The 27,140-nt window shown below is 43.9% G+C and overlaps 1 protein-coding gene across 1 annotated transcript; it reads right to left on the bottom strand.

Moving 5' to 3' along the window:
* Window positions 1-454: 454 nt before the first annotated feature.
* On the bottom strand, window positions 455-26,187 carry LOC124711503 (UDP-glucosyltransferase 2-like). Its single transcript, XM_047241616.1, has 6 exons — window positions 26,047-26,187; window positions 13,519-13,753; window positions 11,459-12,042; window positions 7,643-7,865; window positions 5,448-5,667; window positions 455-752 (listed from the first exon to the last, which is right to left on the bottom strand). Exons 1-6 carry the CDS (start codon window positions 26,185-26,187, stop codon window positions 455-457), a joined length of 1,701 nt encoding a protein of 566 aa, XP_047097572.1.
* Between the last annotated feature and the right edge of the window lie 953 nt (window positions 26,188-27,140).

The raw sequence follows: 27,140 nt of genomic DNA, 5'->3' as shown, positions 1-27,140 counted from the left end.
GCAATAAGCATTAATGGTAAACAGAAGTCATTACTTGCTGAAGATGTTGTAGTGGAGACAGTCTGTATTGTCAGTGTTTTTCTGTAACATTCTGTTACCACTTAACTATGTTCTTGTTTTTTTTCTTGTCAGATGGCAGTTTCTGTTTCAGCTAAAATAAATAAATTACGTTTACAGTTACCTTTTTTCTTACAAAACACTCTGAGATTAACATACACCCACAAGCAATGCAAAATGCCCATTACTCTACAGTCCGCCTTCAAGGCTACACGCCACAATTTTAAGTCAGACGAGGACGCCCTGTAGCACATCAGAATTCCAAAATATAGAGTGAGTGTCATTTACTCTGCAGCCATACTGCCGGCATCCCGTGCAGCAAATAAAAGACTAGAGTGCAAACCGTTCTTCATCTCGTAAAAGTCTGTTGGGGCCTGGAATCACCAGTCAGTAACTTCTAGTCCCTCTTAGAGCCTTTCTCCTTGCTGAAAGCTGAGCCACTCCTGGAAATAACCCCCACGATGGCCTTCGCTGTCACGACTGCTGCCGCCACAGCCGCCGCCGCGCACGCCAGCACGAAGAGGAGGACATCTAGCAGCAGGTACTGGTACCACGCCAGGTCCAGCGCCGCCGACCGCATGTGGCGCGCCCCCCCGTGCCGCACTACGTATTCCACAGCGTTGACGGCCGTGTCCAGCGGCTTCTCCGGCCGGTCGTGGAACAGTCTGGAGTACTTTTTAGCGTTCTCCATGTAGCTGAAAATTTAATTCAGTGCAAATGTTCACTATGCACAATACCGTCAATGAGCAATGAGATAAAATAACGTTGTCAATGTATTTTACACAATGTTCAACTTAAAAAAATTCTTGTACACTTTACCAAGTGTACAAGATTTCTATAGTATGTCAAAAGAGTATCTACGAAATTGCAAATGCAAGAACTGTACTTTGATTTTCTATTCTCGGGTGAGCCATTTAAGTAAAAAAAGTACTAGAATTTGACTCAGAAACGAAATGTATGCAATTTTATGCATTGTAACTTTTGCACAGGATTTTCAACAAATCTCATAAGCAGTGCTGTTTTTCTGGGGTAACGCTGGGGGATGCGTGCCCCTAAACTTTTTCGGCGACTAAGTAATTTTTTAACGATGCTGAGAACTTGGAAGAGTGCCAAAGATTTATTTCACGGACGTAAATTTTTATTTCACTTTTTCATGTTGGCAATTGCAATACGAACGATACCAGTGCAGTTTTGGTGGGAAAAGCGATGTCATTGGCTGTTTCAAGCAGGCTCGAGTTATCAGTTAAAGACGTAAAGACGCAATAAAAAGAGACTTCCGTTCTCATGTGAGTCACTTCAAGTCTTTCTTAGACAAGTTATATTCACTGTACCACCAGTCACCGTAAAATGTGCTGTGGTCCTCATTACTGTGAAAAGCCAACTGAACAGTCAGATACCACTTTTTTTGTAGTTCGACATGTTGATGACGTCATGGCTAAAAGCAGATGGGTGTTATCCCTTGCTTGAGTTATAAGTAATTTTCGCTGCATTATATCCAATGTTGGAGTACTCTCAAACTTTTTTTTTTTAGAAAAAAAGCACTGCTTAAAAGGAAACCTGGTTGCACAAATATTTAAATCTTTGAGCTTTTGAAACATCTTTCGAGCTCTTCTACAATGTCTATAGAGTACATGATCGAATATCTTTGCAAGTATCGATCTTCACCTTTTCTTCCTTCTTCTTCAAAAGTGGTAGTACAGTTTTCAGCTTTTTTACTCTACAGCTGAGTGTAGAAAGGGCAGTTTAAGCGCTTCTGGCATACTGTTTATTGATGTGGTACACACTCAAGCTGTTGTTCAAATGGCTCCGAGCACTATGGGACTTAACAGCTGTGGTCATCAGTCCCCTAGAACTTAGAACTACTTAAACCTAACTAACCTAAGGACATCACAAACATCCATGCCCGAGGCAGGATTCGAACCTGCGACCGTAGCGGTCACGCGGTTCCAAACTGAAGCGCCTAGAACCGCACGGCCACACCGGCCAGCCAAGCTGTTGTGGTCTTCAGTTGGAAGACTGGCCTGGTGCAGCATTCCACGCTATGTATCCTGTGTAAGCCTCTCCATCTTTCCATAATTGCTACAACTAAAATACATTTCGCGCTGCTTCCTCTGGTCAAGCAGTGGTTGTGCTCTACGACTTTACTCCTCACTCTTCTTTACATTACCATTTGCAGCCACCAGCACCTACCATACTTGGAACAAGCATTATACGTTCTTCTTGAAAAGCGAAAGGATTTCGTCTTTCTCGTTTATCTTGTCTTCCAAGTGGATTAGTTTTGTCATGGTATGTACTCCCAAGTCTGTCAATGATCCTATAATAATGATGTCTACTACGGGTGCCTTCTTTCCAGTAATTTCTTTCCGTGCTGTGTCAAATTTTTCTCGCATTATCATATCTCCCATTTCGTCTCCATCTACTTCCTCTTCCTTATCCATAATATTATCTTCGTTTATTTTATATATCCCATACTACACTCCTGGAAATGGAAAAAAGAACACATTGACACCGGTGTGTCAGACCCACCATACTTGCTCCGGACACTGCGAGAGGGCTGTACAAGCAATGATCACACGCACGGCACAGCGGACACACCAGGAACCGCGGTGTTGGCCGTCGAATGGCGCTAGCTGCGCAGCATTTGTGCACCGCTGCCGTCAGTGTCAGCCAGTTTGCCGTGGCATACGGAGCTCCATCGCAGTCTTTAACACTGGTAGCATGCCGCGACAGCGTGGACGTGAACCGTATGTGCAGTTGACGGACTTTGAGCGAGGGCGTATAGTGGGCATGCGGGAGGCCGGGTGGACGTACCGCCGAATTGCTCAACACGTGGGGCGTGAGGTCTCCACAGTACATCGATGTTGTCGCCAGTGGTCGGCGGAAGGTGCACGTGCCCGTCGACCTGGGACCGGACCGCAGCGACGCACGGATGCACGCCAAGATCGTAGGATCCTACGCAGTGCCGTAGGGGACCGCACCGCCACTTCCCAGCAAATTAGGGACACTGTTGCTCCTGGGGTATCGGCGAGGACCATTCGCAACCGTCTCCATGAAGCTGGGCTACGGTCCCGCACACCGTTAGGCCGTCTTCCGCTCACGCCCCAACATCGTGCAGCCCGCCTCCAGTGGTGTCGCGACAGGCGTGAATGGAGGGACGAATGGAGACGTGTCGTCTTCAGCGATGAGAGTCGCTTCTGCCTTGGTGCCAATGATGGTCGTATGCGTGTTTGGCGCCGTGCAGGTGAGCGCCACAATCAGGACTGCATACGACCGAGGCACACAGGGCCAACACCCGGCATCATGGTGTGGGGAGCGATCTCCTACACTGGCCGTACACCACTGGTGATCGTCGAGGGGACACTGAATAGTGCACGGTACATCCAAACCGTCATCGAACCCATCGTTCTACCATTCCTAGACCGGCAAGGGAACTTGCTGTTCCAACAGGACAATGCACGTCCGCATGTATCCCGTGCCACCCAACGTGCTCTAGAAGGTGTAAGTCAACTACCCTGGCCAGCAAGATCTCCGGATCTGTCCCCCATTGAGCATGTTTGGGACTGGATGAAGCGTCGTCTCACGCGGTCTGCACGTCCAGCACGAACGCTGGTCCAACTGAGGCGCCAGGTGGAAATGGCATGGCAAGCCGTTCCACAGGACTACATCCAGCATCTCTACGATCGTCTCCATGGGAGAATAGCAGCCTGCATTGCTGCGAAAGGTGGATATACACTGTACTAGTGCCGACATTGTGCATGCTCTGTTGCCTGTGTCTATGTGCCTGTGGTTCTGTCAGTGTGATCATGTGATGTATCTGACCCCAGGAATGTGTCAATAAAGTTTCCCCTTCCTGGGACAATGAATTCACGGTGTTCTTATTTCAATTTCCAGGAGTGTATATATTTATTCCATCTTTCACCCTATCCTTTTTTTAATACTGGCCTGCAATCTGAACTGGTAATACTAATACAGGCGCTTCGTTACGGCCAAAATCCTCTTTAATTTTCATCTAGGCAGCTTCTGCTTTTCTCCTCTAGCATTCACGGTTTCCCTCTCAGCACTTCCTGTCGATCTCATTTTTTTGATGTCTATTTTCCCTTTTGTCTGTATAGTTTGCTCAATTTTCATTTTTTCTCCTTTCGTCATTTAATCTTTTGTGCTATCCAACAATTTCTAAATTCTTTATGATCTTCACTATTTCTTTTGTCAAAGCCACTCATTCGTTTTCTGACGCGTTATTTTTCCCAGTTTCAGTCAATTAGTGCCTAATGTTCGTTTTAAATTTCTCGACAAGCGCTGGTTCTTTCAGCTTACACAAGTGCCAACTCCTTAACTTCCTATTTTTCTTCAAGTTCTTCTGTTTTAATCTGCGGTTCATAACCAATACATTATGGGCATTCCACATTTCCTCCTGGAAATGTTTTGCACTTTAACATCTAATTCTGAAGTCACTGTCTTACCATTAGGTTATCTGTCTGAAACTTTTTGATGTCCATAGATTTTTTCCATAAATTTTAAACCAAATGTTAGCAATGATTGAACAGTGCTCAGTGGAAAAACACTGCCGGGTTTCCCCTTTCAATCCATCGACTCAGACCAGGTTTCCCTACTATAATTACTTCTCTTCTTTTTTCTACTATCGACATAAATTTTTATCTCATAATACAGGCTTCCAGTCTCTTTATCATACGTGGAGCTAATAGTAATATAAACTTTTACTACTGTAGTGGGTGTTGACTTGCTATACATCTCTTCTGCGACATGTTCATTTGTTCCATGTAGCAGCTTGTCCTCATTCCTATTTTCTTATACATTATTAGACCACTCTTATATTACTCCTATTTAATATGTGTTGATAAAATTACTTCTACTAGTTATTCCAGCCTATACGTTAACATTATACTTCAGTCTCTATGGCTTGAGCTGCTTTGAGCTCCCAGTTGTCAATTACTGACCTTGGTTAACATCTCATGCCAGATGCTATGCTAGTCTTTTTGCACTTCTGTGAGAATAGACACTAACTTGGCACTCGTTAGTCATGGAGAAAAATGCGGCGAACTAAAATTTCAGTGCCACTGAGTATTTTATTTTTAACGTGGTATATCATCTTAGACATAAGCGGAGTCCTGCAGACATGTGTAATTTACCAAATGTATCAAATATATCTGGAGAAATTAATGCAAGGTAAATTTTTATTCATGCTGCACAATAACAGGTAAATGTATAAAATATTTAATGCAATAATTAAAATTCTAATCATCAAATAATATGGTAAGTAAACTTCAATCTTTCCACTCAGATAAATCCAAACAATTTAAACAGAGCTTGAATAGCCATAACAGAAATACCATACTTGAATTCCCATACAAAAATATTCACGTAAATCTTACTTTGGATTTGTGAGCATTTCGTTTACTGCCCATCCCAACGATTCTTCTGTCAAGTTTGAAAACTTGAGCATAATTGCATATCCATTCTCCTGTCCTTTGAGTAGGTTTGGTGTTTGGTCTCCAAATATAGGAAATCCAAGCAAAGGAACTCCATTATAAAGAGATTCTTGCAAACTCATCATGCCACCATGAGTCATGAAGAACTTTAAGTTTTTATGGGCTAAAACATTAACAAAAAATCACATTTTGATAAACCTACAGCAACCAGATGTTAAAGCTACAAAAGAACGAAAGAATTTAAATTATTTCATAAAGCAAAAAATAAACACCTATGCATAGTAGATGAAAAGACGGACTAAAATTTATTTTTGGGAGAATGTAAACAATACAAATCATTGTATTTAGGATAGTAAAACTAAGTGAAATCTGGAAATGTCTTCCTGTTACAGACTTAAGAACCGCACAATAAAAACCATAAACAATTGAGAGATGTCATTAGATGTTATGAAATCTAACGAATGAAATAATGCATAATTCTTGCAAGTTCTTACGCAATACAAGAAATAGAAATAAAATTAATCACACTGCTTTTTGGAGGAAAATATTACAGTCGAAAGCTTTTCTTTGCTTTATTAAATATTTTATTTTATAGGAGCAATAACTTTTATTATTTTTAAACATTTGGCTTTTACCCACCTAATAAGTTTTTCAAAGCGTGTTTTAAAACTGATCTTCAGCAGTCTGCAGGCTTTGTAAAAGCAACACAATATTTATCTCAGTATTTTATAAATATGAAAACGCTATGCAATCGTTTTTTCTTGCTCAAGATAACAATCTCTATTAGTGAACGGAAAAACTGTGTTTTATTCAGTGAAAATAAAAATTTGTTCATGAAAAGAATCTTTATTATCTATTAGGTGAAATGAAAGAAACGATAAATGCGAGAAAAGTAACTGGAAAGCTAAACAAGGTGTTTCATCGGATACTAATGCCGTAAAAGGATGTTTCAGTTGTGTATGTGCAGGTGTAGGTGGATTCTTAATTTATGTAATTTCCATTTCGCCCTGTCTGTATTTATGTTGATTTTATATATGTTGATTTTCTTGTGCATAAATTTCCAAAAGATACCTCCTACTGTGATAAGTTACTTTTATGCTAATGTGGATCAAAATCATTTATAAAATCACGATGTAAGTCATTCAAGCTTCTATTGTTTTAAAGGAATAATTCGCAAAGCATTTATTAGCAGGTAGCTGACTTATTTCTCATTCTTATGGTGGTGTATTGCTCTTCGTATTTCATGCTTCAGACAATTATAAAGACAAATATGATGGAAAAGGTTTCGTAAGTGTTAAGCATCTATTCTGAAACTACGTATAAATTATCAACTTCATATGCTATTAAGCAGTTCAATTTTATATACTACGATAGAACAGAACAGGAAAGTTCTGACCTAAATTTTCATTCACTGCAGATCCAGTTTTTCTTCACCTCTCGCATTAGAAGTTATCAACTTGGAGAAATCAAACATGATGAGTAACTGTCAGTTTTGTGGTTAAATCATTCGCTTAGCAGACAAATGGAATGCTGATGCTCGTCCACTCAAAGAGGCAATGCAATTATTTGTAGCAAATGTCCCCGTTGGAAATATACGATTTTTATTTATTTGAGTGCCTCATCTACAGATGTTATATTGACGTCATACCAAAAGTATGCATACCACTATTGTATTTCAATAACGCCTTTACAGACTATAACAAACTGCAAAGTAATGAGATGACAACAAAGTTTATCTCTTTTCATCAATTTTTGTGTACTACAAAACAGTGCACTGAAAAATTTAATCATGGTTTACTTTTGCAAATTGTGTTATTGGAATAGTATATAAACTGATGCGTAATTATTGACACATTTGATTCAAATATACTTAACGATTGTGAAGCCTGACACGAGTACAATAACGGTTGAATTCACAGAGAGAAATATGTTCCTGAATGATGATGTACTGAGCTCTTTAATGTATGGGTATAAAATTTCGGACGAATAAAGCGATGTCGAAAGAAGTATTGGTAGATAGCTATGTATCAAAGGAAGAAAGTTACGGAGTGTGATGGGAAGTATGAAACAAAAGAGCAAGAAGTACTGGAAAGTCTTACATGGCCACTCGATGCTGAACTATTGGCGCACAGACTTACCTAGTATATCGCTCTGAGGAAACCATTTATCAATCTTAACGTTGGCTGGCATGTTAGGGAAAGAGTCCACTTCAAACTTCCAGAGGACCTTCGTTTTCAGTTTGGAGAATACACTGAAGAAAATGTTCCTGTAGTCCTCCGGAAGGTCCGCGCTTCTTACGTTGCTACCCAGACTGAAGTATATCACACCATCCTTTGCAGCATCCATGAACGTTTGTAGATCCTGAAATTAATACCAGCTCATAAGAAGTACAATATCGTTACAGCAGCAGTTTTAATTTTTGTTTTTCAGTTTTGTCGGTTATCAAAGAGGTAAAACAATTTTCTGTAGTTAACGTCCATTGGATAACGTAATAATGTGCTTGCTACTTAACAAATTCATACTTACTATTTTACTCGCAGTAAATGCAGATCGAGCAATTAGTAATGCTTACTTAGTGTGAATACAACCCTTGTAATAAATAAACAGAAAAAAGCAGAATTATATAACTTAATTAATCCTACTTAATCCTGTGTTAGATTATTTATTTGCGGCTAACATGTATGCTGTCGTCTCTAGATTGCTTTTCTCGACCTACGAGAAAATGGTTTTGCCCACACTATTTTTATTTTTAGAGTAGTCTGCGAAGACGAGAAAAGCGCTGTCAATGTATCATGGTGTGTAGTCGCTAGTGATTCAACTGATATTCTGTTTTACTTTTGCTACAACTTCTCTCAGGAAGAAGCGAAACAAATTATGCGGAAGTAGAGGATGCTGTAGTGAAGCAGCTGTAATAGTGGCTTCTTTCTCGTAGTTATATGCTTTAGCAAACAAATAACAGCGATGTATAAAGTTTGTGATTTCGTGAGAAGTACTTATTTTACGAATATATGACAATCTTAATGCAGATATAACTTTGCCCAGTTTGTATGAAATATTAATAGTATTTCTCTTCTACAACAGACTTTTGGTTGTTTTTAATCAGTAGTAACTTTACCGTTGGTATTTGTTCGAACGCCTGGTTAACGTGAGAGAAACTGACACCGCTATTACTTTGCTAAATAAAAGCAAAAGAATGGATTAGAAAAGTTGGAGGCACATTTTTATGCTGGGTTTGGTTTCTCAAAATCCTGGTGGTGGTCTTGCTTCTAACTGATCCATGCGCTTCATTTCATTGGAAAGTATTTTGAGGTGTACTTCATCTATCCAAAAACAGGTGAGCAACACAGTTTACATGAAATACAAAGAGATCGAAAGGATGATTCAGTAACTTTGCTGTAGACAGTAGATATGTGAGAGAAAACCAAATTCTGTCAAGCATGTTCTGCCTATTGGGTTGAAGTCGTGAGACCTTGCTCGCCTAGCAAACGTGTGGAGCAAAACGCAAAGGCAAAATATCTCACACGACTTAGCATTGTCAGAAATGTTAACTAATCGTGCAAGTTGCAAACAGAGGGAAGATATCATCAGAAGCCTGCAATGATGAGCACATTATGCAGGTACTGTAGGGTTCTGTATACCACATAAGGATAAGGGTTATTACATTTACTATGTTACTGTACTTCGCGGATGATGCTGTAGTATACAGAGAAGTTGCAGCATTAGAAAATTGCAGCGAAATGCAGGAAGATCTGCAGCGGATAGGCACTTGGTGCAGGGAGTGGCAACTGACCCTTAACATAGACAAATGTTATGTATTGCGAATACATAGAAAGAAGGCTCCTTTATTGTATGATTATAGGATAGCGAAACAAACACTGGTAGCAGTTACTTCTGTAAAATATCTGGGAGTATGCGTGCGGAACGATTTGAAGTGGAATGATCATATAAAATTAATTGTTGGTAAGGCAGGTGCCAGATTGATATTCATTGGGAGACTCGTTAGAAAATGTAGTCCACCAACAAACGAGGTGGTTTACAAAACTCTCGTTCGACCTATACTTGAGTATTGCTCATCAGTGTGGGATACGTACCAGGTCGGGTTGACGGAGGAGATAGAGAAGATCCAAAGAAGAGCGGCACGTTTCGTCACAGGGTTATTTGGTAAGCGTGATAGCGTTACGGAGACGTTTAGGAAACTCAAGTGGCAGACTCTGCAAGAGAGGCGCTCTGCATCGCGGTGTAGCTTGCTGTCCAGGTTTCGAGAGGGTGCGTTTCTGGATGAGGTATCGAATATATTGCTTGCCCCTACTTATACCTCCCGAGGAGATCACGAATGTAAAATTAGAGAGATTCGAGCGCGCACGGAGGCTTTCCGGCAGTCGTTCCTCCCGCGAACCATATGCGACTGGAACAGGAAAGGGAGGTAATGACAGTGGCACGCAAAGTGCTCTCCGCCACACTCCGTTGGGTGGCTTGCGGAGTATAGATGTAGATGTAATTTTATATAATCGGTTAATTAAGAAATTGATCCAATAATTGCATAATTAGATTTTCACTGTAGCTCCCTTAATGCAAAACTATGACAAACATGGTAGACAAGTTTTACAACGGGAAGTCTGGTGTGATCTTATTGTCTTATAATGCAGCATAAAAACTAATTTACGAGGAGTGTTAAAGAAGTAATGTAAAATTTTTTTTCTGAATGCAGGTTGGTTTCATTTAGGATTCCAACACACTATATCACTCCCCACTCTTCTGGCTAAAGGCCTTGTTTTTCAACATAATCTCCGTTCCGTGCGACAGCCTTACACCACTTTGCTGGCAGGGTCTGCATGCCCGCACGGTACCACTCTACTGGTTGACGTCGGAGCCAACGTCTCGCTGCATCAGTAACCTACCCTTATCCAAGTACTGCTTCCCACGGAATGCATCCTTCTTCGGGCCAGACAGATAGGTCGGAAGGTGCGAGATCCGGGCTTGAAGAACAACAGTCGAACGGCATTTTGTGAGCTTGGAACGCACTGCCAGCAGAGACGTCCAGTTGAGCAGCAAGATGTTTGACTGGCATGCGTCGATCATCTCGAACGAGAGTGTCCGCACGTTCCAACACTGCAGGAGTCACAACTGTGTGCCGCCTGCCGGCACGCAGGAGATGGGTCAGATTTGCGCGACCTTGTTGCGATAATAACAGGCAACTCGCCCAACGACTCACCGTACTTTTGTTCACTGCCAGATCTCCAAGCGCCTATCAATATCTGCCATACTCTGGTTTCCCTCCAAATGAAATGCAGTGACAGCCCTCTTGCCTGAAGTCCTCAGCTCGTGGTCTAGTGGCTAGCGTTGCCACCTTAGGATCACGGAGTTCCGGGTTCGATTCCTGGCTAGTTTGGGGATTTTCTCTGACCAGGAACTGGGTGTTTGTATTGTCCTCATCATTTCATCATCATCATCATCATCATCATCATCATCTCTTGCCTGGAACGCACCTCCATTATTGACGCCATTTTGAAGGCTACGTACAGAGGCACCACCTATCGGAACTTTATGAAACTGTAGGGGCTGAAGCGGGAATGTTCCTCGATGTGCCACTAGTTCAAATGGTTCAAATGGCTCTGAGCACTGTGCGACTTAACTTCTGAGGTCATCAGTCCCCTAGAACTTAGAATTAATTAAACCTAACTAACCTAAGGACAGCACACACATCCATGCCCGAGCCAGGATTCGAACCTGCGACCGCAGCGGTCACTCGGCTCCAGACTGTAGCGCCTACAACCGCACGGCCACCCCGGCCGGCTGTGCCACTAGTCATTCCACATTTTATCAAGCTAAATTGGGCGAGAAAGAAAAATGTGTTGCTTTACTTATTGAGCCCCCTCATATAAGACTGAATAACAGACATTTGTACGCGCAGCTGTGTGTATTGTTACAGGAGTCAGATTTCGTACGGAACTTACCTGCGGAAGTTTCTTAGGAGGTTTGATGTGCATCCCCGCAACTTCAACCATGTTTGGCAGCATAGGCTTCACATGATGGAAGCTGAAGTGCGAAATGCTTAAGACGAGGGACGTATTACGCTCCAGGTCGGCCAACGCAGGCATGGCGGGGTCTTTGAAGTGCTCTCGGGCTATTTCGTCCATAGACGGGAGGTAAAAGAAGCGGCGGCAGAATCTGTACACGGAGGCGGTGAGGACGTTGTTCGCCCGCTGGAACAGGTTCATGTTTCCGGTGTAGGGCAGCGCGGTTTCGGGCACGTAGGCCAGGGGGTAAGGGTTGCCGATCATGTCGTTGATCCAGGAGCTGCCGCCGGCTATGGGCGACGCAGCGACGACCGGCACTTTGAACTTGTGCGCGAAACCGAGGAGGCAGTCCTGAACGAACGTCTCGAATATGATGAGGTCGAGCTTCCTGTCTTGCGACTGGAGTAAAGTCTGCACTGCCGCGTCCTCCATAATCTTGCGACATTGGTCCACGCTCATGTAGAAAAGAAACATCAGCTGCAGTATGGTCGGAATCTTCTCAAAGACGAGAAAGTTGATTCCTGTAAAGAAGCAAAATGTAAATAAGTGCTGTAAATGTTATGGCGTGGCAGTTAATGTCAAAAATGGAAACACCACTGAGCGACTGAATTAGTCCCCTCGATAGTAGCTGACCGTGATCGAAATCTTTTGTCTTTAACACTCTTTGTAGAATAGTGCTAGACTAGACGGCTGAAAGGTGTTTCATTTGGCATCAATTCTCATTCAAATCAAACAAACAACTCGCTGTTCGGCTGGATGTCCCCGTTGGTAGTGCTGACAGACTGGTCCACCAGTTGGGGTACTCAGGAGGTATGTGCCCGCTGGGTTCTTCACCACCCAACGGAACACTGTAAAGAGCAATCAAGGACCAACTGTGCGGAGTCGCTTTCGCGTTATGAGGCTCATTATAATAATTTTTTGTCGAACATCGTCACAGGCGATGACACATATCTTCTTCACTTTGAACCAGAAACAAAATGGCAATCCATGGGGATGGGAGGGGGGGCCAAGAAAAAGTTCAAAGCCACACTAACCGTCAAAGTCATGGCGACACTTATGGGGTTATTCTGTTTGATGTCCTTCTTCATGCTCCAACGATCAACTCTGAAGTGTGCTGTGCAAGGAAACTGAAGAACCTATTTCATAGCGTTCGTCCCCACAAACATGCATACGAACTTCTCTTTCTCCATGAAATGAAATGAAACGAGCGTTTGGCGTCATTGGCCGGGAGGCCCCTGACGGGGCAGGTCCGGCCGCCTTGGTGCAGGTCTTATTATATTCGACGCCACATTGGGCGACCTGCGCGCTGGATGGGGATGAAATGAGGATGAAGACAACACAACACCCAGTCCCAGAGTGGAGAAAATCCCCGACCCAGCCGGGAATCGAATCCAGGCCCCCTGTTAGGACGCTGACCATTCAGCTGTCAGGGCGGACTCTTTCTCCATGATAACCCACAGCCTCACACGAGTCTGCACACCCGAGACAAACTCAGAAATTTTCATTGGGCCATTCTTCTACATCCACCCTGCAGCCTGGATCTCGCACCTTCCAACTTCCATCTGTTTGGCACAATGAAGAATGGACTCCACAGGAGACGGTATGTCGGTGATGGGAGGTTACTGATACTGCAAGATATTGGCTCCCAAGTCGATCAGTAGAGTGGTGCCATTCGGGCATACAGGCCCTCCCCAAGGTCGTCGCATTGAATGGAGATTACTTTGAAAGAAAGGGGTCTTGTAGCCGTAAGAGGAAGGAATAATGTGGTGTACTGGAATCCTGATAAAAACAACCTGCTTTCAGAAAAAATGTATTGCATTACTTACGGAACACCCCTCCTATTTTGTGAACTTATACTGAAATGTGCAACATTTACATATCCACCAGTGTAAGTATTTCGAGAGAGAGTGCATTTCAAGCAAAGAATAATGCAGTGGCTGCTACGAGAGACAATCCATTTCAGTAGGTCTGTGAGACAGAACATGATCCATACGTACTTCTATGATCCATTTGGGGGTCCGCCATTTTGAGGAGCTCCCAGTTCTCGTGCTGCTCCTGGAAGGGCGCCAGGACGGTGAGGTGGTGGCCCCTCCTGCCCAGCTCCACCAGCATCTCCCGAAAGACGATCCAGTGGCTCCTGCTCTCTGCGGCAAAGATGGCCAGGATGTTGGCGCCGTCCGACGGCGGCACACACCAGCACGTCACTGTCGCTAACACCAGTAGGGCCACAGCCTGCAAAAGAGGGTAGAGTGTGGTGTGCACAGGTTAACTTGGCTCGTGGCCGTCCAGACGGCACGGTAAGGGAGGGGACAGCGGCAGTGGTGGGGGTTGCATGGCGGGCGGTCACCGCATGGTAGGGGAGGTGCAATTCCACAGCCCGAATTTACTCACCGACAGAACTTGTAACCTACAGCTAAGGGGTCTGCAAACAATCATATTAACACGTTATGCCAGTGCAACCAGTAATTCGAGCAAGTCAAGTGTATGAGGGTTGCCCAGAAAGTAATGCACCACATTTTTTTCTTCAACAATTCTTTGTTAAAGATAATGAGAATTACACACGCCAAAGAATGGTGTTTTATCTACACACCCTATTTTCCACGTTATCTCCATTCCTTTCTATGGCCGTCTTGCTGAGCAAAACAAAGGCGTTTATGCCCTGTCAATACCAGTCCATCCTCTAGTAGCGGAGCCAGTGCTTCACTGTATGAATCACTTCCTCATTGTCCTCAAAATGTCTCCCACGAATGTCATCCTTTAATGGCCCAAACAAATGGCAGTTCGGGGGGCTAGGTCACGTGTGTCAAGTGTGACAGCCGCGGATGGTCTCCTCGACCGTTGCAAAAAATGGTTCAAATGGCTCCGAGCACTATGGGACTCAACATCTGAGGTCGTCAGTCCCCTAGAACTTAGAACTACTTAAGCCTAACTAACCTAAGAACATCAGACACATCCATACCCGAGGCAGGATTCGAACCTGCGACCGTAGCGGTCGCGCGGTTCCAGACTGAAGCGCCTAGAACCGCTCGGCCACTCCGGCCGGCGACCGTTGCAAAACGTGGAGCTCCGCCGAACCTCCTTCTGATGACCTCACCCTCCGTGTCCAGGACTAACTCTACTTCTCTCGACAGCAGACGCTCCATAGACTTTGCACAAGCGTTTGTGAATATTCCCCACAGTTTCTGTCTCTGCAGTGAGAAATTCAATGACGGTACGTTGCTTGTAACGTACATCACCTGCAAACGCTATTTTGAACCTCTCCCGTGTGGTGTCACCGCCAGACACCACACTTGCTAGGTGGTAGCCTTTAAATCGGCCGCGGTCCATTGGTATACGTCGGACCCGCGTGTCACCACTGTCAGTGATAGCAGACCGAGCGCCACCACACGGCAGGTCTAGAGAGACGTACTGGCACTCGCCCCAGTTGTACAGCCGACGTTCATAGCAATGGTTCACTGACAAATACGCTCTCATTTGCCGAGACGATAGTTAGCATAGCCTTCAGCTACAATTGCTACGACCTAGCAAGGCGCCGTATTCAATTGATAATTAATATTATGAAGCATGTACCGTAACGAGAGATGTTCTACAATTGTGGATTAAAGTTAAGTATTACATCATCTACGTACTTTATTTGCAATTCTCAAGATATTGTCCTGTTCCAGACCTCACGCCAGTCAGCGTGTAATTAAAAGCGTGCATTTCGGCCTCCTCTAGAAAAACAGTGTTGGCTTTTCTGCCAATACTACATCCCGCAGCTACGCTATCTCTCGGAAGTGACGCAAACTTGGTGCGATCACTGTGGAGACTTAATACGTACGTAACGTTTCGCATTCGTAGCATTGTTTTCGGCTGAGACAAAAATGCGGTGCATTACTTTCTGGGCAACTCTCGTACATTATTAAAAACACAATGGGTTACAGGATTACCCTGAACTTGCAACGGAATGTGCGATTTATTTCTTCCTGACATCTAAGCCTTTTTCCTTTCTCTTACTGACGTATTAAAATTAGCTTCTTTTGCCAAAGCAGAGCAGAATTCTTTCAATTTCACCTCACTATTAAGCTAATGCTGTTGCAATACTGGAGGACAAGTCAGGTCAATAACTTATGGTAAGAATATGTTCAGTATAAAAATAAACACATAATTTGTTGCTTTGTTAAAAACCTATATTAAATCTCGTTTGTCGGCAGTTGATGGTGATATGTGGTACTTCCGGGAATTAAGGAAAACGTAGAAGGGAGCACCCACCAATCTAACTTTCTTTTCACACAACCTGTTTATTTAAAAATATATAAACTGTGTTTTACAGATAATCGAAGCATTTAACCATAAAATTTTCTCTATCAAAATGAACAAATTTGCAAAATTCCTTTGACCTTAAACCCTAAGTTGAATAAGCTTTTAATCTTTGCAAAAGAAATCTGAAGTGGTGTATTGCAAAACAGCAAACAATATAACAATGATTACAAGACGTCAGGACCTGCAGCCCGCCCGTTATCGGGTGAAACAGCGGTGTTTGCTACCGCGGTGGATGCAGTCTGTCTCATTAAATGCACTTCTGCAACACATAAAAACTATATAAGCACCATTGATGAAAGGGCGATTCAATTACTCAAAACAGATTACTTAATTTTTAATTTGAAAGCTGTATGTCGAAAGGTTCGGGGTTAAGATGCACACCTGTGCCTAAAGGTTAAACAGATTAGCAAACAATATGACAATGATAAGGCTTACTTCATAGCAACCAACCTCTTAGTATCAATCGGCAACCAAGGTGCGACTAAATCCCAACCATTCCCTACTGACAATTTTATTTTGACTACAGCTCTGGTGACAGTTGGCTGTTAATATTTTCAAAGTTAAACTGACTGACAGTTATCAAGACCGCTCTGAAGGAACGTCTTAAAACATTACTCGTGAACACTTATTACAAGAGAACTCACTCGACAGAAGCACAAGATCCAGCTAAAATACACCAATAATCACCCGGTCTTTCAAACACGAAAACGGACAGCTGAGTACAACAGGTTGTTCAGATTATGACTAATGACTGAGAAATGCAAGTAAAATCAAAGAATTGAACCGGTTAACAGCTAAATCGAACCACAAGGCCCCTCTTATTAAACGGCAACCTGTGCCTTAGTACAATAGTTGTGGCTGTATTTACGACCAAGAGCTGATTAACTGAAACATTAATGAACGGGTAGAAACCACAAAAGAAAGGCAGTATAATAGCGGGACAAATTTTCAAACGACAACTAGTGCCTTAGCACAATACTACGACCTGTATTTATGACCAAAGAGCCGGCCGAGTAAAGCTCCGAGGTTGGGTACAAACCAGAAAAAAATAAGGGCGGCCGGTGGACAATGCAACAAATCACCACGAGGGTTACGGAATGTTACTCCCCAGCAAGCAGTTACATGGATCCACGGTGCGTCGCAGCAGTTACTGAGTGTTGCCAAAGAGAGCCAGGTAGAAGAGGGCAGCCAGGCCACGAGAGATCATCCAACACGAATGTTGCCAACCAACCCACGGAATGTTGCCCGCTGCTTGTAGTCGACGCTGACCCCGGTGAAGTGCTCCGGTATCTTCGCTCTTCGCAGGCCCCCCTTGCGCAGCTCGTGGCTTTGGCCGCTCGGACCACGTGACCATCTCTTGTCGCGACGCTGCCACCAATCCCCAAACTTTGTACCCCCCTCTCGGGCCAGCGAACCTCGTATATATATCAGGAAGCAAAGAGCTTCTAAGGACAGAACCCACAGGTACGAACTTTTCCCCATAGATATTGGCAATGGGGCCGCAAGAGGGATAGTCGACACTACACCTGAGCCAGTGACGCCAGACAGAAGAGCCTACTAATTCAATGGCGCCACGGCTCAGATGGCCCTTAAAACAATGATATTATTTCATTGAAATATCTGTAGTTACTGGAGTAGCGTGATAGGTAAGAAAGATTTTCACGTTAACTGTAACACAAAAGCCGGCCGGAGTGGTAGAGCGGTTCTAGGTACTACAGTCTAGAACCGCGCGACCGCTACGGTCGCAGGTTCGAATCCTGCCTCGGGCATGGATGTGTGTGATGTCCTTAGGTTAGTTAGGTTTAAGTAGTTCTACGTTCTAGGGGACTGATGACCTCAGCAGTTAAGTCCCATAGTGCTCAGAGCCATTTGAACCATTTTTGCAACACAAAATACTGTCCGCTTGCATACTATCACTTCCTAAAAACTCGTTTCGTTATCTTGAATTGTTTGAGAGATATCATGGATGTGCCACGCAGGATTAGCCGAGCTGTCTCAGGCGCTGCAGTCATGGACTGTGTGGCTGGTCCCGGTGGAGCTTCGAGTCCTCCCTCGGGCATGGATATGTGTGTTTGTCCTTCGGATAATTTAGATTAAATAGTGTGTAAGCTTAGGGACTGATGACCTTTAGCAGTTTAGTGCCATTAGATTTCACACACATTTGAACATTTTTTTAATCATGGATATTACGGATATTTCACTTTCTTTCCATAGTTTGTGTGTGCAAAAGGAAGAGAGTGCACTATATAAGTCCATATTCTTGAGACTGGAAATAGGTGTAGGTCTCATCTCAGATTTAAAGAAAAATTCCACACTTCAGCTACATGTCATATACAACAGTACAGTGTCTTCGGAAATTCCTGTTACAAATTTCTTGGAGTTGTAGAGGGCAGTGAGTACACAGTATTGTGAACAGGAAGCCATGTCCGGATACGTACCGTTTCCGTGCTACAGCCGTTTGAAGACACGTTTGCTGGGCAGGTTCAAATGGCTCTGAGCACTATGGGACTTAACATCTATGGTCATCAGTCACCTAGAACTTAGAACTACTTAAACCTAACTAACCTAAGGACATCACACAACACCCAGTCATGACGAGGCAGAGAAAATCCCTGACCCCGCTGGGAATCGAACCCGGGAACCAGGGCGCGGGAAGCGAGAACGCTACAGCACGACCACGAGCTGCGGACTGCTGGGCAGGTATGCAACAGGAAATTCATGGTGGAGGGTGGTTACGTCGGACCGGCTGATGTCATTTGACATCTACGCTACGCCTGTGGCCTGTTTCGTCCCTCATTCACGTGTCTGTGAGTGTTGTTGATGCCCGCCCGGTTAGCCATGCGGTCTAAAGCACGGCTTTCCGAAGTTGGACGGAGCGCCTGGTCCCCAGCACGAATCCGCCTGGCGGACTTGTGTCGAGGACCGGTGAGCCGCGCAGACTGTGGATGGGTTTTAGGCGGTTTTCCATCTGCCTCGGCGAATGCGGGCTGGTTCCCCTTATTCCGGCTCAGCTACAGTATGTCGGCGATTGCTGCGCAAACAAGTTCTCTAAGTATGGGTACACCATCATTACCACGCAAACATAGGGTTTACACTTGACTGGTGTGAGACGTTCCCTGTGGCCGGGGGGAGGGGGGGTGGACGAACCGCACAATAACCCAGAAAGAGTGGTTCGGTGTGGGATGGCGGAGGGGTGAAGTGGACTGCGGTAGTCGTCGTGGGGTTGTGGACCACTGCGGCTGCGGCGGTGGCGGAGCCTCTCCGTCGTTTCTAGGCCACTGGTTGACATACAAGGGTTGTTTTTTAAGTAAGGGCCGTTTTTATTTTTTAAAAAAGATACAAATACTTTCGTAAAAAACTTTTATTTTCTGATTCTACACACTTTCACCTATTTTTCTACATAGTTACCTTATTTATTTAAGCACTTGTCATACCGTACAACTAAGTTTTTAATTCCCTCTTCAAAGAATTCGGCCGCCTGCTCCGACAGCCAAGAGTTCACGGCTGCTTTCACTTCATCGTCGTCATTGAAGCGCTGCCCGCCAAGATGGTGTTTAAGGTACCGGAAAAGGTGAAAATCGCTCGGAGCAAGGTCGGGGCTGTATGGTGCATGGTCCAAAACTTCCCAGCCAAAAGAATCAATCAAATCCCAAGTCTTTTGAGAGGTGTGAGGCCTAGCGTTATCGTGCAGGAGCAAAACTCCTTTTGTCAGCATGCTGCGCCTTTTGTTTTGAATTGCTCTGCGGAGCTTCTTTAGAGTTGCACAGTAGGCATCTGAGTTGATTGTCGTTCCTCGTGGCATAAAGTCCACTAGCAAAACACCGCGCCGGTCCCAGAACACAGTTGTCATAATCTTGCGCTTTGACAACGTCTGTTTGGTTTTGACCTTGACGGGTGATGTTGTGTGTCGCCATTCCATCGATTGTCGCTTGCTTTCGGGAGTGATATGGGATACCCATGTTTCATCTCCAGTGACAATTTGACTCAACATGTCATCCCCTTCTTCCTCGTAACGAATCAAAAAGTCTAACGAAGTGGCAAACCTCTTCCCTTTGTGGTCCTCTGTGAGGAGTCTGGGTACCCACTGAGAACACAGTTTCTTAAAGTTTAGGTTTTCAGACAATTTTGTACAAAACCGATCTTGAAACTTATGGAAATTCCAAAGAAAGAGTGGAAATTGTGAGTCTTCTGTCCTCTCGAATCTTTGTTTCGACTGCAGCCACCAAATCATCAGTGATCACAGAGGGCCGGCCTGAGCGTTCTTCGTCATGGACGTTTTGACGGCCATTTTTAAACTCTCTAACCCATTGACGCACTTTACCTTCACTCATTGCATTCAAGCCATAAACTTCTGTTAACTGACGACGAATTTCTGCAGCTGATAGGCTTCTCGCGGTCAGAAAACGTATCACTGACCGTATCTCACACGCGGCGGGTGATTCAATAATCGTAAACATTATAAAGTAGCACGGCGATGCGTACACGTCAACTACAGAGCTGCAACTTGCATCTGTGTGAACGGGAAGGATGCCGGCAAGTGGCGCGGTTGCTTGTTGCGGCGTCCGCGCGAACTACGGGACTATACGCGCGAACGGCCCTTACTTAAAAAACAATCCTCGTACAATACAGTACTATACGACATGGTTGATATCACATTCGCAGAATACACCAACATGATCCTTCTGAATGGGGATGTTCGCGGTAAGGAAAAGCTGCTCGTCGCCTTTATCAAGATCGTTCTCCACAACATCCGACCCTACCGCAAATCCTATTTGCCACAGTTAATGCAACGGCTTCGAGAAACGGTACCTTCACCATCAGCAGGCGTGTCTGTGGTGCTCCAAGAAGACACCGCACATCCGAAGCGGAAGAGGCCGTACTGCATCACGTGTAAGAGAACCCCTCAGTGACTAGACGAGCAATGTCTTTGGCTATTAATGAGTGGAATTCTAAAACAAGCGACGTACTGGGTCACACCAAATCAATTGCTTGTGAAAGTGGTCAGGATATCAACACTTTTTCAGAGGGATGTAGCACAGAAACCGTACATTTCCGGACATGAGTTACAGTTCAAAATATAATCTACTCGTTCCCGCTTGCAAGTGCTATACGTTTGTATCGGTAACTTCGGAACGCTCTGTGTATGTCCTAACAAGCAGCAAAGACAAACTCATAGTAGCTGTTAATTTTCATTGCAAGCTATTCGTACTTCGCACAGTAGTTGAGCCAAAGCCAAAATGAAACAGGAGTGACATCCGCCGTCCTCCAAGGAAGTGTTATACAGGCCGTCTGCTGTTCCTAATCTAACACAGGGGGATGTAGCTGCCCCTATCTAAGGTTTTTATGCAACGTACATACACGTACGCTCTTAAATGCATTAAAATTTAATTAATATCTGGACGATGGATAACGCTGTTCGAGGGATAATCTGAATTACCCAGTTCCGATCATGGTTTCTGGTAGGTTAGGTTCGGCTGGCATGAGAATGCGAGAACGGCAAGTCGCCTCGTGAATATTTTCATTTGGGATCCCCTCTGCCCTCCTCCCAACCAAATGAAATACTGGCGAAAATAAGCGCGTCGGATGATAGGGCCAGATATTAAGCAGTCCGTTCTACTACTTGGAGCAGAGACTGAGGAGCAGAAAAAAATACGCATTAAGACGCGCCATTCAGAGTAATTCACGGCCGAAGATTTACAAATTACGAGAAACTGCCTTGTTGAAGCCACACAGAGCTGGCCATGTTTCGCCACGAAGAACCGTTCACGCCGTAGAAGTTTGGGAGAAGATTGTTGTCGACTGTGTAGGGCAAGACAGAGCGGTAAGCAACCACCAGCGTGCCCGTGAACTGTCCGCTTCAGAGAATCCACTAGTGCACCAGCAGTTACTACACACCCACCATACCAGCGAGTCTGTCTGTGGGCTATGGGGCGAAAAGGTATGAAACCCAGCGCTCAGTCAGTGTGTCACTCGCCCTAGTACTTCAGTCAAAGAGAGGTCAATAAGCACCACATAACACTGACCCTATCCTTCACAGTGAGCTGACAAAAGGCTTGAGGTACCCTGTAATAGCTTGACGGACCTACTTTTGCCGAGCATAGTGCAGCCACTCGACGTGGCGTGGACCCAACAAGCCGTTGGAAACCGCCTGCAGACAAACCGAGCCGCACTGCCTCTAAAGCCGTCCATAATTGTGAAAGTGTTTCCGGTGCAGAATTTTGTGCACGAACTGACTTCTCGATTGTGTCCGATAAATGTTCGATGGGGTTCGTGTCGGGCGGTACGGATGGCCAAATCATTCGCTCGAATTGTCCACAATCTCCTTCAAACCAATCGGGAACAGCTGTGGGCTGGTGACACGGCACATTTGTAATCCATAAAATGAATGCCTACAGATGGTCTCCAAGCAGCCGAACGCGACCATCTCCGGTCAGAGACCGGTTCAGTTGGACCAGAGAAGCCAGTCCATCCCATGTAAACAGAGCCCAGACCGTTATGCAGCCACCACGAGCTTGCACAATGCTTTGTTGACAACCTGCGCCACACTCCAACGCTGCCATCAGCTCTTACCAACTGAAACAGGGATTCATCTGATCACGCCACAGTTTTCCAGTCGTCTAGGGTCCAACTGATATAGTCACCAGGCCACGGTTTTCCAGTCGTCTTAGAGTCCCACCGATCCGGTCGCGAGTCCAAGAGAGGCGCTGCAGGCGATGTCGTGCTGTTACCGAGGGCACTCGCGTCTGTCGTCTGCTGCCATAGCTCATTAACGCCAAATTTCGCCGCACTATTCTAACGAATGCATTCCTCGTACGTCCCACATTGATTTCTACGGTTACGTCACACAGCTATGTTTGTCAGCACTGACACCTCTACCAAACACCGCTGCTCTCGGTCGTTAAGTGAAGGCCGTCGGCGACTGCGTTGTGCGTGGTGGGAGGTAACACCTGAAACTTTGTATTCTCGTCACACTCTTTGACACTGTGGATCTCGGAATACTCAACTCCCCTAACGATTTCCGAAATGGAATGTCCCATGCGTGTAGCTCCAACTACCATTCCGTGTTCAGTGTCTGTTAATTCCCGGCGGCGGCCACAATGACGTCGGAAACCGTTGTACATGAATCACCTGAGTACAAAAAACAGCTCCGCCAATGCACTGCCCTTTTATACCCTGCGTACGCGATTCCACTGCCATCTGTGGTTGTACATATAACTATCCCATGAGCTTTCTCATCTCAGTGTATAGCGGCGTCAGTTCCATGAGGCAGACACTCCTCAATCTTTTGTTCAACTCAGTCGTTCCACGTCATGTAATGAATATTAGTGGATTACGTAATTAACGAGTTAACTCAGTAACTATGAATTTCTCTCTCTGTTACAAACCACTGAAAAACCAAGAACTCACTAACTATTTTTCATTCAAGACAACCTGTTTCAACAGTCTTAGCTGTCATCTTCAGCCCTTAAACATTTTCTAAAGTATAACGTGTTCGTTTTGCGCTGAATCTCATGCAGAAGATTGAAAGTGGATAAATGTCAGCACAAAAAGAGAAATGTTGAGTAGAAAACAACAGAACAGTGATAAACACAGGAAACCTAATAGAAAACATACAGAACATACAGGTACCACACACAGCATCACTGATTTCATTCGATATAGAAAATATGTATACCTCCATCCCTATCACAGAAACAATCACCGCATCACTGATTTCATTCGATATAGAAAATGTGTATACCTCCATCCCTATCACAGAAACAATAGAAATCATAGAACAAAGTCTCTCATCCAACAGCAACCTCACCACAGACGCAATAAAAGAAATAACAGATATGCTCAGACTGACAACTGAACAAAACTACTTTCAGTTTGAGAAAGAATATTATCTACAAACTGATGGACTGCCCGTGGGGTCCCCAATATCAGGAACACTAGCAAACATTTTCATCAGTCACCTAGAAAATCAGATATTTGATAACCACAAATGAAAGTTTCAAAATCATATATTGGTACAGATATGTGGATGACATTATTTGTCTGGTAGATGAGACAAGTGAAAAAATAGATGAACTTCATTCAGAAATAAACAAAGCTCATCAGAACATAAAATTCACACTTGAAAAAGAAAATCAAATAAATTTTCTTGACATTACAATTTAAAAAGAAAATGGTAAACATACATTTTACATCTTTAGAAAACCAACAGCCACAGACACAATAATACATTCCATATCCAACCACCCCCACAACCAGAAACTTGCAGCACTAAGACACATGTTACATAGATTGAACAGAATCCCACTCAGCAAGAGAAACCATGAACAAGAAATGAGTACAATCATACAATAGCTAGGAACAACGGGTATGACACACATGTGGTACATGGGTTCAATCGAAAAATAAAAACACAAATACGAAACAAACACAAGATTTCCAGAATACAAGAGAACTCACAAGCTGACAACTTACAAACACACTCAACAAAGACACACAATGACAACACCACACAGAAAAGAACCACATGGTACACCATGACCTACACACATAAACTAACACACAGAGTTGCAAACATCCTAAAGAGACAGGGCTTCAAAATAGCATACAAGCCTGGGCTAACCCTTCAATCACACCTAAGCCAGCCAGCTACCAAGAGGGACAAATTCCAACAATCAGGAATATATAAACTTGAATGTCACAGTTGTGATGCAGTATACATAGGCATGACATGCAGGAATTTTGAAACACGATACAAAGAACATATCAGATGTTGGAAGTATGAAACAAACCATTCCACATTTGCAGAGCATTTAAAACAGCATAACAATCATCCTACAAACATGGAACAAGAAATGAAAATAATGAGAATAAGCAACAATGACAAACATCTTATAGAAATGCAAGAAAACTTCCACATCCAGAAAGCCATAGCAGAAAACAAACATGTGATAAATGAACAAACACACATCAGCACAGGCTCCCTACTACAATTAATAAAGGAAATGATAACATAAAACAAACAAACAAAAATACTCTTCCCCACACCATCTGGAGACACACACGCACACACACACACACACACACACACACACACACACACACACACACACACACACATACACAAATGCATACACGAACAGGCCACAGATACTCCAATAGTTACACTCATAAGTTTGGCAATAACATTCGATCTTTGGCAAAAACATTTGACAGTCGGCAACAGAAACCAAAACATTGCATAAAAACAAGCGTTCAGTGCATAGTGCTGTGAAATGTGGAAAAAATCGCAAATTGGCGTTCATAAGAAGAAGAACAACACCAAAACTGCAACAGGAGCGTAATATGTAAGAAATTGTCCACGCAACCTGTAAGTACAGTTCAAAACATTACTACTTAATAGGAAATACCAACCACCAGAACTGTTTATAACCTATAGGCACAATAACAAAAACGTAAATAAAATAGCTAACATATGTACATATTCCAGGCCACTGATGATGCCTTGCAGAAAATAACGGCGAAACGCGTATGGCACTAAAATTGTGTTTTATTCAGTTGCTGTCAGACGGTCCATAAGTAAAAATTATCAATATACCGTAATGTTCAAATGTGTGTGAAATCTTTAGGGACTTAACTGCAAAGGTCATCAGTCCCTAAGCTTACACACTAATTAACCTAAATTATCCTACGGACAAACACACACACCTATGCCCGAGGGAGGACTCGAACCTCCGCCGGGACCAGCCGCACAGTACATGAGTGCAGCGCCTGAGACCGCTCGGCTAATCCCGCTCGACAAGGTCAGCATATTATAAATGTTGCGATGACAGACGTTTGTAATATGCTGAATAATCCACCTGACATCTTGTGCGTGAGGTTCAGCGTAAAATGAACATGTTTTACTACAAAAAAAAGTTTAAGGCCTGAAGGTGACAGCTAAGACTGTTGAAATTGGTTGTCCTCAATGAAAAAATTTCGTGTGGTCTTGGTTTTTCAGTGGTTTGTAACAATAACAGATCGCCCTTCAACACTCTCGCAATGAGAAAATTCAATCTCTCTCTCTGTCTTTATTTTACAGACACACACACACATTACTACAACTTAAGACGCCCGCAGTGCCAGAAAACGTGAAGGCTGTAACCGTTGAGACCCAAACCAGCTGCAGTGGAAGAGCCCCCCTCCCGGCACACACGTCGCCAGGCTAACGTGAGACGCTTGCTCACCTTCATGTCTCGCCGTCTGTTGCTCTCCACCGATGCACGCCTCTTGCAGGTGTAGATTACACGGCCCAGTGTCGCGTTGATTAAATAGCGTCCAAGCTTATAGCGTATATGGAATTTGTCTACCTCGCGCCACTGATTCATGTTGTCACGTGTGATTATCTCCGCGTATCTGTTGTATGTCAAACTCCGTTACGTTTCCCTTTCTCACGTGCCTCTATACGTCACACTGATATCTACACTATCGTCGTAGCAGACGAGTACCTCTGTGCGCCGAGTCATGGTCTTTATTCCGCTGAACGACCAAAATTTTAACTTCAAGCAAATAATTTCAAATAAATACGTGCTTCATTTCAAATGACTCTTGAGATAAGTTTTCTTTTCATTTATTTATTGTTTATAACAGCCTAACCAGATAAAGGCTTACGGTCGTCTCTTACGGCAGACCAGGGGCGAAAAAAAGTACATAACCACCTCAGTTTGTGTATGTACCTACGGTTCAGCTACCTACACCTGAAAAATTTTAATGATGCAATTGTAATTAGCAACACAAATAACAGCAGAGAATAACAATTGACATTAATAATTAAGGAATACAAACGTCTCTCAAAAACGAGATCGACAGGAAGTGCAAAATGGCTAAGCAGGGATGGCTAGAGGACAAATGTAAGGATGTAGAGGCTTATCTCACTAGGGGTAAGATAGATACTGCCTACAGGAAAATTAAAGAGACCTTTGGAGATAAGAGAAACACTTGTATGAATATCAAGAGCTCAGATGGAAACCCAGTTCTAAGCAAAGAAGGGAAAGCAGAAAGGTGGAAGGAGTATATAGAGGGTCTATACAACGGCGATGTACTTGAGGACAATATTATGGAAATGGAAGAGGATGTAGATGAAGATGAAATGGGAGATACGATACTGCGTGAAGAGTTTGACAGAGCACTGAAAGACCTGAGTCGAAACAAGGCCCCCGGAGTAGACAACATTCCATTGAAACTACTGACGGCCTTGGGAGAGCCAGTCCTTACAAAACTCTACCATCTGGTGAGCAAGATGTATGAAACAGGCGAAATACTCTCAGACTTCAAGAAGAAT

This window comes from Schistocerca piceifrons, chromosome 8, assembly GCF_021461385.2.
Source record: "Schistocerca piceifrons isolate TAMUIC-IGC-003096 chromosome 8, iqSchPice1.1, whole genome shotgun sequence".
Classification (NCBI taxonomy): domain Eukaryota; kingdom Metazoa; phylum Arthropoda; class Insecta; order Orthoptera; family Acrididae; genus Schistocerca; species Schistocerca piceifrons.
This window is presented reverse-complemented; position numbering and strand designations above follow the sequence as displayed.

Excerpts from the sequence above, each read along its gene's own strand:
- LOC124711503 (XM_047241616.1), bottom strand. The coding sequence starts at position 26,187 with ATGAATCAGTGGCGCGAGGTAGACAAATTCCATATACGCTATAAGCTT. Across the intron at positions 12,043-13,518 it reads CCCCCAAATGGATCATAGAA|GAATCAACTTTCTCGTCTTT; the intron begins GTACGTATGGAT and ends GCTTCTTTACAG. Across the intron at positions 5,668-7,642 it reads TCCTCAGAGCGATATACTAG|CCCATAAAAACTTAAAGTTC; the intron begins GTAAGTCTGTGC and ends TTAATGTTTTAG.